The sequence below is a fragment of the Enhydra lutris genome, unplaced genomic scaffold (genome assembly GCF_002288905.1).
Source record: "Enhydra lutris kenyoni isolate GAN:26980312 unplaced genomic scaffold, ASM228890v2 scaffoldscaffold1, whole genome shotgun sequence".
NCBI lineage: Eukaryota > Metazoa > Chordata > Mammalia > Carnivora > Mustelidae > Enhydra > Enhydra lutris.
In genome coordinates, this window is record NW_019154085.1 from 23,893,650 (window position 1) to 23,910,389 (window position 16,740).

Genomic DNA, 16,740 nt, shown 5'->3' on the forward strand with positions numbered 1-16,740 from the left:
GCAATATAGCAATCCCAGGTAAAGTAGCATGTGTACATTATATCATGATATTAAAAGCAACACAATTTTGCAGAAAATGAAATAGATGTTTAAAGTTATATTTTCTCCTCAACTTCACGTAATAGATAATGTTCATGAAAATTGATGTTTTACACCATCTGTGGTCAATTCAATAATGCTTTAATAAGCCAGAGTACATGGCTAGGTGAAGGAATTAACTGTCATGTCTTAAAAATATCCTTCAACACAGAATCATTTTTATAATAAAGATGTAATTTTCATAGCATAAGTTAAAAATAAAATATAAAATGTCATAGTTGGAAATAAGGGAATTACTTTGAATCAAGGAGGAAAGTATATATATACTTAAAATATTTTGTTTTTATGTTTGCAATCATTTTATTTTTCCATAACTGCTCCAAATTTACAAGTTAATGCCTAAAATAGTTTTACACATTTCACATTCACATTAAAAACCAAGTAAAGCCTTAAGGATTAATACGGAAAATGTAAAAAAAGATAATACAAGCATTACCTCACAATCCATAGCACTCTCTAATACAATTTATCAATGCAGATGAAAATATCACTTCCATCAAATCTTCATATTAAAATTAAAATTTAATATGTCATTATGGACAGAAGGAGGATATAAAACTGGCTTGAGAGTATTCTATATTAATTTTCCACCTTTAACTTCTTAGTTATGGCAATTCATGCTAAAAGCCAAATGAGATTCATTCAGATTTCTAATCATTCTTTGTCTTTTATGTACTATATCCTAGCATTTTAAAAATATCACACTTACTCTAGATTTTTTAATGATGATTTATGAAGCAAAGAAAAGTTTCAGAGAAAATCCAATGACTACATTTTGAGAGTTAAAGAAACAAGGCATGTTTAAAGAAAATATAAAATACTCTAACAGCCAATTTTCTAATAAGCATAATATTTTCAAGCTTAAAAATAGCAATGTTTGTTTTCCCACTGAGGTCCCAGGCTGTACACTCTATCAGTTGAAAAGTACCACAGCCTTCATCTCCTCTATGGTAATATCAGCATGTAACTATGGTATTTTACTCGATTTTCCATTAGCCAGGATTAACCATAATTATTGAATTAATAATTATAAAATTAAAAATCATACAGAATCTATAGAACAGTTGTTTCCTTACTTCAATAGCTTGAAATAAAAGATTCTTCAGTTGATGGTGCTACTTTCTGCCAAGTCTGTAAGTCTAAAAAAAGGAAGGGCCATATGCATCTTGGAAGATTTATCAGTTATTCAATGTACACAAATAAAAATATTGTTGAGCTCATTCCTAGCTATGGACCAAAGCTGTAAGTTATTCTGTATTACTCTATAACACTTTCCTGAATTCTTATATTTTAGCTTTCTTCTCAAAGAGTCAGTGACACTTACCAGAGTGGGTCCTGAGGTGTCCTGTGAGGGCGTCCCTTCTTCTACAGGCATAGCTACAAAAAGGACATTTGAACGGCTTCTCTCCAGAGTGTAACTTTATGTGTCTCAAAAGGTTGCCCTTCTGAGTAAAAGAGGCTCCACACTGGTTACAGTGGAAGGGACGTTCACCTGCCAAAAGGAACAGAAGTGGGAACGATCGAGTGGGTTATGTGTAAGGGACTGATCGGCTGTACGCTACTAACTGGCGGCGGCTCTCTGCTGAGAGTTTTCTCCCTCCTCAGACTTCTGAACCTTTTTCTTCCTAAAATTTGTTAATACTGATGCCTTAAACTTTAGGTCAAGCGCGGTTTTCTCTCCTCATACAATTTTACCGGATTCCTGTTACTGGCTCAAAAGAATCAGTAATCGCATTGACCACTGTTTGAACAACTAAGTGCCATCACTTCACTGACTTTACTGGTTGCTTTACATAGAATATTTAAAATCTTAAAGTGATATTACTAATTAGGCATCTATAATTTCAATTTGCAAATGAAGAACTTGAAGTTCAAGTATCAAAGTATCTGATTATATTCACGGAGCTAATAAGTACTCAAACTGATAGGAATCTTGCTCCATTGGACTACAAAATCTTGCTCTATTGAACCATGCTATATCTCTTTTAATATTACAGAAATTTTGAATTTGAGTTGAATTTTGAATCTTTAGTCTAACTCTCTGATTTAGCCTTTGATTTTGTCCCTGGGGGCCAGGTTACAATGTTCATTATCACGAAATCTCCCCAAATTAGCCCAGGCCCAGGTCTCTCCATTCTCCTAGTCACTAACAGTGAAAGCTTTGGCAAAATTTCCTGACATAAACAGGAAAAGTCCAAAGAAAATTATTCATCCAGATATTCCCTGTTTTCTTTTTGTTTTGAAAATAATTTCAGAGAAACGTTTTCCCTCTTTCCTCCATTACTGGATACTGCTATAAAATTGTTAAGCCAGAATCACCAGTTTAGTCTATTGTCATCAACTGGCTGTCACGAAGGTCACTGAACATAAAGACATAGAGTTGGGGAAGCAGTAAAATTAGCATTTCGGGTCAAACCACGAAGAAAATACTATTATTTTAAGTTTGCTGGTCTCTAAAGATATTCATGAACTAAGTTATAAATTAATATATACACAGTACAAAATAGTAAAGTTCAAAGTTTAGAACGGACATAAAATTTTAAAAAAATTAAAAAATTCTTTTTAATTTTTAAAAAAAATTTTAAAAGTTTAAAAAAACTGGACTATTTCTGTACTTGAGGTCAGATGAAGATTGCAATTTTAATACTTAAAAATTTATACTGAATTCTCATGTTTTATATCTTTAACTGAAACATTTGAAAATAGTGAATAATGAAACCTCCTTATTTTGGGGGGGCCTTTAATTAATGCAAACTCAATGATTCCTTCTATTAAAGGAAGCTAGGAGTCATAAAGAAGATAAATTGGCCATTTTCTTGCAGTTGCCACTGCATATTCTATCATATAGATTTGTTATAAAACCTAAAGAAATAAAAAATGGATACATCAGGTGTATCTCAAATTCTGTACTATTTTCTCATTTTGGAACTTTATGAGATACATACCAAAAAATTGTAATCTATGTGCTCATGTAGGAAGGGTAAAAGTTTTTCTAACAAAATCTGGAGATCTGAATTACATTTACAAAAAGGCCTTGTACTAGTGTATCATGAAAAAAATTATTTTAAAGTCACCTTAAATTTTATCTTATTTCATTTGTTTGATTCATTTGATGAAATTGACAAATCAACACTAAATACAGCTTAAAAGAGAAATACTTTACCGAAAAATCTCTTATATGAAGTCTCACAAAGGAATCAAAGTTTGAAAATAAATCTAAATTTGGTAAATCTTTACACACATATGCACACACAAACACACACACATAACAATTTGTTGGCTTTTTCTTTCAATGAAATAGCAGTCTACAGCTCTTTAAAACCAGGAATTTCTACTTCCCACCCATGCCATGGAATTACTAATAAAAAAGAAGAATGCATTTTCTTCATGAGAATTTTTATACCACAGGAAAATAGCAAATGCAAATTATACTTTCCCCTCCAAATACTTGATTTTACTTTTGAAATCTGTCTGGGTCTTCCAGGCAAGTAATAAATTAGTATGCAATAACTTTAAAATGAATTAAATCAGTTTGGTGAACAAAAAACATTTGAAATCATGTTTGCCTTTAGAAAATACTCCTGTAACATGCTAACTTAGATTTTCATTAAGCCTCCTACAATTGAAATATTTAAAAATTCCTAATTTAGAGTACTGAATTTATCATTCCAAGTAATGCTAATCAAAAAAGAAAAAAATAACAAGGATAACTCTCTTTAAAAAGAATTTTGAAATTCACCTAATTGAGTTTATGAGACCAATGAAAGAGTAATTTTATTTTTACACTAAAAAATATTCCAGATATCTTCAAATATGTTTTAACAGAATTGCATCTGAATTTATATGATCATCCTTAAAGGGGCAGGAGAAATGAAAAGGGGTTCTAGGTATATTAGGAAATACAGTCTGTTGCTGGGTGTGTCTTAGTGTGGAGTCTTTTGCTAACTATATTCCCATGGCCCTGAGAAATAAAGAAAGGCATGATGAAGGTTTACAAATCCTGTTCCCATTTTTGATAAGAGGAAAGAAGCAATCATAGTAATGCACTTTGATTTCAGCTGGATGAAGTTTTGAGAAATACTGATCTACATGGATTAAGTCTTGAATTGGGATTATGAGAGACATGTAAAATGATCTGATATTTAAGTAAAAGGTTCATATATTGTGTCTGTGCCTTGAAACAACACATCTCAATTATTTTTTAAATAATTTGCTTTTTCTTTAATAAACAGGCTTACTCAACTAGTTCTTTTCAAATCAGTTGAGACTTTGCCTGAAAAATATATTAATCATGTTCTTCTGATATAAAGAAAAGCAAACTTCAGGAAAACACCACAAAGGTACTAAATACACTATACCCTAATCCAGCTGAAAAAATCAAGTAGGCTATTGTATCTGTGATAACCAGTTCCCCATGGGCGGGTACAGAAGTCTGGATTAACAACTCTGAATCCAGGAGAACAATTAATATGTAGACATGCTATCATTCATTTCCATTCTTAATCTGCTTTTTTTTTTTTTTTTTTAATCTGCTAATCCGCTCAAGGACCTTTTTTAGTTATTCCCAGAATGAAGTTATTTATTCTTATTTTGAAATAACTTGTATTTCACTATTTTATGTACTTTCATAAACACATTATTTCTAGGTGTGTGTTTAAAGATTCAACTGAAATACAAGTATACATGTATCAGTTTGCTTTGGTGCATCAACGACAGGGTGTTCTGTGTTGGATGGAACAACCACCTAAAAATATGAAAAATCCCATGTACCTGTTGAGAGGGCCTTGGAGCACAAGAATGATTCCACAAAGCTACAATGTACACAGAGTTACGAAGATGGGAGTACTCTACCCCAAGGGAGGGCAAAGTTAAGGACAGTCTATATTTATAATGGTCCACATCAATTCATGTTGAAGCATGAATTGATTTACTACCCCTACTTCTTTTACTCCACCCCTGTCGCAGTGAAGAGTGCCTGGAGTATCCGATGACAATATTACCTGATTACCTACTAAAGTGGCAACACCAAGAAATAACACCAAGCCATGTATAAGACACTGGAATTGGCACTTTAGTAGAGTTTGAAAGAGGAAAAGAAGAAGAAGTGAATTAGGTATGATACTCCACATCATTTTAGTAAACTGGGTGGTTGTTGTGTATCTTTTTCTACTATCCATTTTATAATGGATATTCTATGACACACAAATATGTTTTGCTTTATAAGGATTTAAGACAGTGCCTTTTACACTAGCTATAAATAATTGGTGAAAGGGGGAAATTCTGAAATGAAGACAGTAGTTCATGATTAATGAGAAAACATTTCGTTAATGACTAGATTTCAACCACATTTTTTCAATCTAAAGTTAAACACACACACACACACACACACACACACACACACAAAGACTTTGTATTCTCAGAGTACTAAAAGGGATTTGAAAAGGTCATGACCTATTCAGATGTATAAACTGGGTCATCAGAAATACATATAAAAACAGCTAATTTTTAATTTTATTTTTTTAATATTTTATTTACTTGACAGCCAGAGACAGCCAGAGAGGCAACATAAGCAGAGGGAGTGGGAGAGGGAGAAGCAGGTTTCCCTCTGAGCAGGGAGCCCAACGAAGGGCTCAATCTCAGGACCTCGGGATCATACCTGAGCTGAAGGCAGACATTTAACGTCTGAGCCACCCAGGTGCCCTAAACAATAGCTACTTTCAAGATATATCACAATTTCAAGGTCAACATGTGTGGCAGGTATCCCGAGCTCCTCCATGAATGGCTTTTAACTTTAACAAAAACTTTCCAGATCTGAGGAAAGTAAAATTTTTACAAAACTCCAATAAACATTAATTGACAATAAAGTTCATCAATTTGCAACAGGACTTTAGTTATTTTGTCCATTCTCCTTTCCTTTACTAGTTGAGTGAATCCCATATTCATAGAACTTGTGGAAATCTGTATAACTATTTTAGGAACATTTTCTGTGTCAATTTGATGATTTTTCAGAATCAAAATAATTCAACTCTACTATAGTTGTAAATATTAAATAAGCAGTAGAGTCAGTATGTAATTACTCTTTTGTTTACAAACCAACAACCCTCATAAAAATCACTACAAATACAGTGGAACATTGATTAACCTAAATATTCAAGAGAGTACACTCAGGTTCTTTGAATTTTCTTGGCTCAGACCATAAAAGGTTTATTAGAAATCTTACAAAAAATTGTTGCTAGTATACTTTTCAGCCTTAAAATGCACACTATATGCAATTCAGCTGAAATTGACTACTTTAGTTTATATGTTGCTAGAGGAGGGAAGTTACACATTTGAATGGGTATTATCTTCCTCAGTATAATCACTGTGAGATAATGAATACATTATAACTTTGTAGAACTCTTCTTTTAGAACTGCAGTTAACATTACTTCATGAGCATAGAAGAAAAGTAGACTCATTATTTTATAGCCTTTTCATATCTTTCTTATCGAATACCAAACTTGATGTTTTAACTTTTCTAGAAAATTTTTTTTTAACTAAGGGAAAAAACACCTGCACCAGTAATACAAATATTTTAAAAATATGTTGTTTAAAAAGGAAATTAAAAACAAAACCGAAAGTAAACATGTAGCTATAGAATTAGAATGAGGGTACAGGATCCAAACCTGATGATTTTGATTAAGATAACACTGATTTTAATGTGTAACTCCGTACTATAATTTTTAAGCCTTATAATCATATCTCATCATTAAATGTTGGTGCATTAGGATACCAAGAATAGTACATTTCAACAAAACCAGTCTGGGCATCAGGAAACCTTGATTTTAGCCTCATAATGTCCTAACTACATAAGGGATAATGGACAAATCACTTGACTGTAAATGTGTAAATGAGAGATTTGGGTTAAAAAGACTACAGTGTACCTACCTCGTACCTCTCATGTTTTAAGCACTCACTAATTAAATTGATTTATCTCTCTTCCAAAGAGAATCATATTTTAAAACTCTGGGAGTATTAGTGATTAATATTTTGCTATCTAACACTACTTTGCATTATAGGTAAAGGTACCATCTTTAAATCAATTTTCATATGAACTTAAAACTTTTCTAACAGTCAACCATCTGCCTTTCTTACACATAATCTCATTACTGTTGTTTTTGTTTTAATTTAAAAGACTTTTTTGTTTCATTTTGCCAAAGGATTTGGAGGGATTTAAATAAGGCCTTCCTCTCATTTAACTGTTTTTTTACGTTACTCAAATGTCCAAAAGTATATCTTACATTAATCGGAGGCCTCTTTCCTCACCCTATTCCCTGATCACACATTCCTACCAGCATACCCACCACCCTTGGCCATACTGCACCCTCCATATCTCTTGCAGGAGTTATAATAAAAAAAATTACAGGAAGATGGTAACATCCTCAAACTAGGGGAAGTATCTGCCCAATACAGAGACCCATGATGGGCAGAGATTGATTGGAAATTGTATTCCAAGAAGTTAACCAGATAAGGTGAAAATGATCCACCTCTATATAAATGCAGGAGTACCATTTAATAGTATAAACCCGTAGCTAGCAAACTAGATTACCTGCCCATGGGTATGGTAAAATATGTAGAGAAATACAAAAAGATTAAGTTACACAATGAGATTCTCCTATACCTTTTGAACCCTTATCCTATTATTGCTATATTAAGAACTGTGGAAACTGAATCCCAAACTTCTTTTCTGATATGCTATTCAGATTTGAAGGCTGGAAGTCAAGACCCAGGCTACTCTCTGCTTTTCAGCAATCCAATACTAGCAGAATTCTGAAAAGGTGGTTTCACCACTGCCACCCCTGAATAAAAAGGAAAGAGAATAGGTGTCAGGTAATATCAACATCAGACGTCACAGGCAGTCATCAGGTTATTCTTTCAGCTGCTTACCAGTGTGACTCCTTTTATGTACCATAAGCACATTGGGCCCAATGCAAACCATGCCACAGACGTCACATTTCAGTTTACCATTCGGAAGCCGGATTCCTCCCTCGCCTTGAAGCTCCTGGACTTTCCTGTTGTCGGCCACCTCGCTGCTCTCAATTAGGGGTTCTTCTAGGCCGCTACCTTCATCATGGCCCCTGATCTCATCTTCACAGCTCAGGGGTTTCCTGTCACACTCTTCATCACTCTGCATTTCTAGCTTTACTGAATTTGCTGTAATTTAAAAAAAGAAGAAATAAAGGAATTTTAAATGCAGGTCGTGGTGTCACCTACATCTCTTCTCCACCCAGTGCCATTCCACGAACACGGATGGAAATCACCAATGCGACATTATTACAGACTGTGCTCAGAACTATTTGAGTGACTTTGGCATCGAAGTGAAGATGGCTCAGAAAAGCTCTAGTAAACAGAATGACACTTTATTTGTACACTCATTTCTTTCTTTAACTTAGTTATATGCTTTTAAAACAAGTCCTTAATTCTGGTATGGGCTTTTGATTTTGTCGCTACCGAGACTCGGCATTGTGTATGAGACAAGATTAGATATTGCCTAACCCACTGAGCCAGGCTTCTCCTTAACACTCATATATATACTATAAAAATACACATACAATATATACATAATATATATACCTATATATATATATACACAACATACGCATACAACATATACATATATAACACTTCTGTCTTACATCAGAATACTTGTGTAAACCTGCTTCAGGGCTGAGCAAGAGAAACAACTTGGGATCTCAATCTAGCAAATGTCTTAGATGTATGAAGGCATACCGTCAAGGCAAATACCCTAAAATCAGCTTAAAAACATATATTCAGTGAAGAGCTATATAAATGTAGGGCAGAGTGCACAGACTTCACATGCTCTTAAGCTACTCTTTTTTTATATGAAGAAAATTCTCTATGGAACATATTAGTCTGCAAATCAAAGTATTCCAGCTTTAATCTATGCACACCAAAAAGCAATGAATGACAGGAATGGCATAGCAGGCATGCACGCACTTCTGACTGTTAAGAAATTTAATGCCTTCTGTTTGCTGTTTTTGGATCATCCCACAGAAATGTTGGAATTTTGTTAGCACAGCCCTCATTCTGGATTGCTGACAAAGTCTTTTCACAAAGCAGAAACAGGCTTTAAATGAATACCAGTTTTTTATCCCCTGATGTTGAAATTCTTCAGAAATCATATCAAAGTTCCTGTGCAAAACAAATTATTTGGTACTACTTGAATGAAATACATTCATAAAAAGGAAGTAAGTTTTTTTGCTGCAATTTTCTTAGAGAAACCACGCATTCTGTTGATTTGTCATTAGGACTTTAAACAGGTAGCGCTATCAAAATGGTTCTTCCCCTGTTCCCCTCCCTTAGAACTCCCCTAAGAATAAAAGGCAGCCTTGGGGCACCTGGGTGGCTCAGTGGGTTAAAGCCTCTGCCTTCGGCCCAGGTCATGATCCCAGGGTCCTGGGATCGAGCCCTGCGTCGGGCTCTCTGCTCAGCAGGGAGCCTGCTTCCCTTCCTCTCTCTCTGCCTGCCTCTTTGCCAGCTTGTGATCTCTGTCTGTCAAATAAATAAATAAAATCTTTAAAAAAAAAAAAAAAAAGGCAGCCTGGGTACAAAATGATGACTGCATTTACTCCAAAGACCATGGCTTTGACATTTATTAGCAGTATAAACTTGAACTAATTATTTAATGCCTGAACCTTTTTTGTCTTTTGTTTGCAAAGCAGACATAAGTTCAAATCACAAAATGAAGTTGAAGTAGAATAGTTCAGCTATTAGGATTGAGGACCCTATAACCAAACTGCCTGGATTTGAATACCAGCTCTGGCACTCCCTGGAAGCAGTGTCACATTTTATAAGATACTTAAATCCTCTGTGTACTTTATAAAATGAGGATGATAATGGTACCCACTTCTCAGGCTGATGTAAGCATTAACTGAGCAAATACAGAAAATGGGCTTAACTCTTGTTTTTTTGGTGGCAGACAGCGCTCTATTTTTTCCATAAAGTTTTGTAAAGATCAATTATAGTATGTATGTACACTACTCTGAGATGTACAAAAGAGTATATAGCCTTTTTGGCCCCATTTCTAATAGAAAATCTCCTACACTGAGTTTTAACCTACTTATAAATTAGTACCACTTTACCAGTTTTTGAGAAGAGGAGACAACGATACTTTATCCCTCTTCATTTCCCCAACATGTTCAAATAATGTGTGGCCTCTAAGGAGGTGTTCAGGCAGTATTCGCCATGGTGTTTTAGTAAATTAAGAATTTTCTTTCTTTAGAATTTTTTTTAAGATTTTATTTATTTATTTATTTGGCAGAGAGAGAGAGAGAGAGAGAGAGATCAGTGAGAGGGAGGACACAAGCAGGGGGAGAGGGAAAGGGAGAAGCAGGCTTCCTGCCGAGTGGGAGCCCAATGAGAGGCTGGATGAGGGGCTCGATCCCAGGAAACTGGGGTAATGACCTGAGTGGAAGGCAGATGCTTAATGACTGAGCCACCCAGAAACCCCAAATTAACTCCTTTTCTACTTGAAGTTCACCATCACTAAATTCTGATCTCAAAAGCAACTTTTATCCTCATTTTCTTTTTTTTTTTTTTTTTTAAAGATTTTTTATTTATTTGACAGACAGAGATCACAGGCAGGCAGAGAGGCAGGCAGAGAGAGGAAGGGAAGCAGGCTCCCTGCTGAGCATAGAGCCCGATGTGGGACTCGATCCCAGGACCCTGGGATCATGACCTGAGCTGAAAGCAGAGGCTTTAACCCGCTGAGCCACCCAGGCGCCCCTTATCCTCATTTTCTAATTCAGAACAGTATGTGAGTATGTGTATGTGTGTGTGTGTGTGTGTGTGTGTATAGATGGTCTCTCTTTACACGAATTGGGGTATACAAATTATCTGACCTTTGCTTTCTTCACTTAACAATATCTGTTTAATTTTTCCATATTATTACACAGAAATGCACACTATTCTAACAGGTGCATAAAATCTATTTTACCAATATAATTTATTCCTAGGCTTTATCAATAAAATCTAAGATTGTTTGCTTCTATTATAGATATTATTATATATCACATTGAACTGTCAAATCTGTTAGGTAAAAACTGGTATTTTACTATAGATTTTAATCTGAAATTTTTATGGGTGAAATTGAGCATCTATGTCTATGTTTAAATGTTTGGGGGTTTTGGAGGGCTTTTGGGGAGCTGGCAATGGAAGTTATTTGCCCATTTTTCTACTAGGTTGTTGGTTTTTATGCTAAGGTTGGTTGTTGCTTTATATGCTAAGGAACTTAACCCCATGTTTGTTATGTTTTGCAAATGTTGCATTATTACTCAAGGGTATTTGGGAGCACGTATTCTAATTTTACATTTTGAATTTTAATGTTTTCAATTGTGGTTTCTAGAGTCTGTATTTTGCTTTAATAATTTTTTCCATACTCCTAGAAGTTTTCCATATTTTTTTTTCCTGGAAATGAAAATTATTCTAATCAGAGTAAAACACTAATTTTTACCCTATGTAGTCCCATATTTCATTCATAATTCTCATTTAAAGAAAAAATTAAGAAAACAAATGAAAAGTATGATGATATAGCATGACTTCATATACCAATCTGTGAGCAAACTGTCCTACATATTTAAGTGATGTACCAGAGGTTATAAACTGCACAGCAACGTCATCATTTATATTCATGAACTGGTCGACATCTGATAAGCTGCATTTAATGAGTGTAAAGTCTACCAGCATTCCATTTCAGGAATTGAAGAAATGTATCTTAAAAGAGTAGGTCTGAGTTTGAAACTTCTAGGCCTCTTAAATTTCAAAACAGCACAAAATTATGAAGAATACAACTTGATGTTATATTAAATGATCACCTTTCCCCTAGTGAGAATAATATGGACATCAAATATAATATCTAATGGGTAAAATGTCATTTAAAAATTACTGTGTATTAAAATTATAGTTAGAGCTTTGTATCCACAGAGGAATATAACTGAATATCCAAAAAAGTATACATTTGTTAGAACTAAAATACAGAAGAAATGGTAAACTTTAGCAATCTTTTCTCCAACAACATTATACTCTAAAGCATTATATGTTTATCACATATGAATGTATATACTACTGCTATAGCAAATATAGTAATTTATATTTATTGATATAGCAAATCAATAAATGCAACATTTTATTATACATTATATTTTATCACATATGAATGTATATATTACTATAGTAAATATAGTAGTTTATATTCATTGATATAGCAAATCAATAAATGCAACAATTTTAGTATATACATATCATAGATGAAATTTTCCATTAATATGGTGGTCTATGTACAAACAAAATCCCATCATAATTAACTTTTATTCTGCTTCACTAAAATTAGGTTGAAATTTAGGATTAAAACAATTAGTCTTTGAATTTCAATTGTTAAATGAAAAAAACTTCCTTACTCAAAGAATATAAAGAAATTCCCTCATAATTTATTTTCACTATTTAAGATGTTTCTAAATAATGCAGAATACTATATTTTAACTCATTAATTAAACTTAAGTCTTCAGTAAATTTATGTATACTCTAAATTACAATTTATATATCAATGAGTTGTATTATGATTATTTGTAGCTATAATATATAAAGCTACTATAAATATTAATCATTGTATAATATTCATAGTATATTTGTTATCAAAATTTTACTCTTTATTATTTGGTATTTCTTTTACTGTTTGGTAACAGGAAAACATTCTCATAAATGGGCTAATTTCTATGAAGATGAGAATTTGTTAGTGTGAGAGGGATGAATTCTTGTTATTACAATCTCGAGACCAAGAAATATTTTTTAGACTGTTTCCTCGATATGCCGGAATTTTACATTCTTCTTTTCATATCTATAGGAATTTATACACATTAATCTAATGACAAACTAGTAAAGACAATATTTTGTAACAACAAATTATTAGCAATGAAAAGGGATGTGAAATAAGATTTTTTTTTAAAGAATTTATTTATTTGACAGAGAAAGAGAGATTACAAGTCGGCAGAGCAGCAGAGTGGGGGGAGGAAGCAGGCTCCCCGCTGAGCAGACAGCCCAATGTGGGGCTCGATCCCAGGACCCTGAGATCATGACCTGAGCTGAAGGCAGAGGCCCAACCCACTGAGCCACCCAAGCACCCCTAAAATTTTAATTAATTGATCGGTTTGTTCTGTTATTCAATACTATAGTCACAAATAACTATAATATATAGATATTTGAGTATTTTAATGAACAAAATAAAGATGTTTAAGTATTTTTAAGTTAAAGGAGATAATGTGATTTTAGAGTTTATTTTTATTTTTTTAAGAGATATTATTTCTTTATTTGACAGAGAGAGACAGCAAGGGAACACAAGCAAGGGGAGTGGGAGAAGAAGAAGCAGGCTTCCCACTGAGCAAGGAGCCCAATATGGGGCTCGATCCCAAGACCCTGGGATTGAAGGGTGACCTGAGCCGAGGCAGACACTTAATGACTGAGCCACCCAGGTGCCCTGATTCTACAATTTAAAAAAAGGACAAGTCAAATTTTAAAGCATTCACAATTTTGAAGAAAAAGTTAACTATACGGATTTTTAGTTGAATTGGAGATTCATGAACATGGGTAAAATAATAGTTAATAAAAAAGAACTTTACGATCAATTTTACATAGAAGCTTTGAATTTTTTTCAGGACAAAACGTACAAAGTTTATCTTTAAGCAAAAAGTTGCTTCAAAATGCAAACAGGTTTGTAAATTTAAAATCCCCCCCCCCTTCTTCATGCTTTTAAAGTACTACTGAACTTTAGGATATAGCTTTTAGATGCTACAAAAACACAAAATTTAATTGCCTCCATTTACAGATGATCACACCAAGGCAGAGAAGTAAAGAGACTTACCTAAGGGCTTATATTATAAGTGACTCCCTGGCTAAACAATTTCCAATTATAAAAGTTTCTTCAGTAACCATACTAGGCTCTCTACACTCAAAGGCTTCATAATTATCCTTGTTTTGAGATACATAATAGTGAATGGAAAAGGTTACATTAGACTTGTCTTTAATTCACTAAGATGGTATTAAATAAGGGGATAAAAGAGTAAGAATATTTATAGAGATAACACATGTAGATCACTATTTTAAAAAGGTAGCAAACCAAATGGGGAAAAATTATATTTTGTGAAGCTGTTCAAAACTATTTTAAGGACTCCCTGGGTGGCTCAGTCGGTTAAGCATCTGCCTTTGGCTCAGGTCATGATCCCAGGGTCCTGGGATCGGATCGCACCCCGTGTGGGGCTCCTTGCTCAGAGGGAAGCCTGCTTCCCCCTCTCCCACTTGCCCTGTTTGTGTTCCTTCTCTCGCTGTCTCTCTGTCAAACAGATAAATAAAATCTTTAAAAAAAAAATAACTAATTCAGCATATGTCATAACAAAAATTTCTTTGCCATTATTATTGCACTTTGAAAATTTAAAAAGACAATTCAAAACTTGAATATATACCATGTAAAAATGAGATGGAAAGGAAAACGTACACATTGTTACATATACATGATGCTCCTAGAACTCATCTATGTCAGCCAGTATAAAACAAAGACCAAAACTGAATTCTCTTTAGAAATAAACAAACTAGCAAATATTCATTAAGTACTTGCTGCTTGCCTAAATATTTGCTAAAAGTGATTATGATGGTTTAAGACTAAGAGCTGGAGAGTATTAAATAAGAAGTCCATGTCAACAGGATAATATACACTAGGAACAGGTCATGAAAGAGTTCATGACTAAGAGGAGGGAACTATTTTACTAACACATATACTTTGGTTACATAATTGTTACATTACTAACCCGAAAGGTACATAAAGGGAAAGAGACTTTTCCTTAGAAATTGGACATTTACTACTTTTTACTCCATGCTTCCCTCAAACCACCCACCTATGCAAGATAGCATACAATTATGCAATGTCTGGCAACTGATGTCATCAAATAATAAAATTCTCAATTTTTAAAATTTGGGGGGAAAAGATCTTTTTTAATATGTATGGTAAAATACATTGAAGTTATTTCTGAATTATCAAATTAAAGGAACAAATTCTATCCTAATCCTTACAATGTCACTGTCACAGATAATTCTGTCATTTTAAAATGTCAGCTTTGGGAAATACCACAGTAACCACAACCTTAGATATAATTATTAAAATATTTTTAATATCTCAATTAAACTTCCTATAACTTAAAATGTTGTTATTAGTATGACTTGATTCTACTAATCCACCAACAGATTATTAAAATTTCATAGCTAGGAAAATAATGCAAAGAGATTATGATTTATTTGCTGTATTTAAAAGGATATATTTATTATATGGGGTATAAATAGGATTTCTAGATTAATTACTTATCAAATTAGTGATTTATACCTGTTCAGTTTCCAATTAATATTTTTTAATTTTTAATTTTTAAAGGACATAAATACTATGAAACTTAAAAGGAACATTTGTTTCACAGTAATGAATAAAAGACAGTTAAAACCATTCTTTAATTACTAAATTTGGGGAGAAAAGTCTTACAAGGTGTGATATATAAGTGGACTTTTTATATGCTTGGTTTCTGTTGACTAAGAATTCAAGAGGACACTTGAGTGGTGTTATTACTTACAAGCATCAATTTCTCCCAGTCTATGCCAGCTACTTGAAATGGTGTTAAACACACTAATTGAATCAATATGTCGATCTAATCTGCTGAAGTTGCTTCTGAGCTAATATAACTCTCTCTCATTTAAACTATCGAAACAGAAACACCAAACATGATTAAATCCACGTTAACAGCCCAGCAGCTGTTTAAATAACGTGTTAGAAAAACAAACTGCCTTCAAAAGTCTGATGTAAAGCACAATTATTTACTAAGAACTTAACAGTCTAAACAACTAAAGTAAAATCACAACAAAAATTATTTTAAGGTATGTGCAATCATTTTATAAAAATCTCTCAACAATGTTTCACACAACATGAACGCTTTGTTTCTTGCAACTGTGAATAAATAAATGTGTAAGCCCTGCAAAACAGCTCCTCACAACATCCTTCAAGATTTGTTTTATAAATGGTTTTAGACAAGTCCAGACACTGGTGTCGCTCACCTGCAGCTGGGCCATTTGTGGGTAGCCTTTTCAGAGTATACATCACAGCACCTCATTTCCTTTTCCTCCCCACCTTCTCTTCTCTAATAAAGTGACATTATGTATTTCTTAAACCTACTAGAGTAACTACATCAAGACAGTGCTGACTTCTGATATACTCTCATTCTAAGAACGGTATAGTAGAAAGTTTCCCTGTACCTGAGGCAGGAAACCAGGGTCTTCACCTCCCCCTCTGCTCCCTAATTAATTGTGGGACCTTGGGATATTTGTTTTCTTGGATTCAGCCACCTGCACCATCTGAAATATGGGGAAAATAACACTTGATGTTCATGAAAACTGCACACTAGATAGTCTCTTTACACTAATAATAGTAATAATGGGAAAACAGCAACTTCCTATAATTATTCATGATTTATAAAATATATACTCTGTCTCAATTGATACTCAACAATGAATGATAGGGCAGTTACAGATAAACAAATGGAGGCATCAAGTGATTTTCCCAA

At 33.6% G+C, this 16,740-nt stretch overlaps 1 protein-coding gene across 3 annotated transcripts in view; it reads right to left on the reverse strand.

The window, feature by feature from the left end:
• The window catches only part of LOC111141434 (IKAROS family zinc finger 2), a 154,521-nt gene that overhangs the window by 40,852 nt on the left and 96,929 nt on the right, over positions 1-16,740 (reverse strand). For 2 of the 3 annotated variants that reach the window (XM_022493993.1, XM_022493982.1), the window contains exons 4-5: positions 8,024-8,290; positions 1,424-1,591 (exon numbers count right to left, since the gene is read on the reverse strand). In XM_022493993.1, coding sequence (XP_022349701.1) covers positions 1,424-1,591; positions 8,024-8,290 — 435 coding nt within the window. The remainder of the gene's footprint in view (positions 1-1,423; positions 1,592-8,023; positions 8,291-16,740) is intronic. The other variant, XM_022494002.1, reaches the window with a different exon arrangement.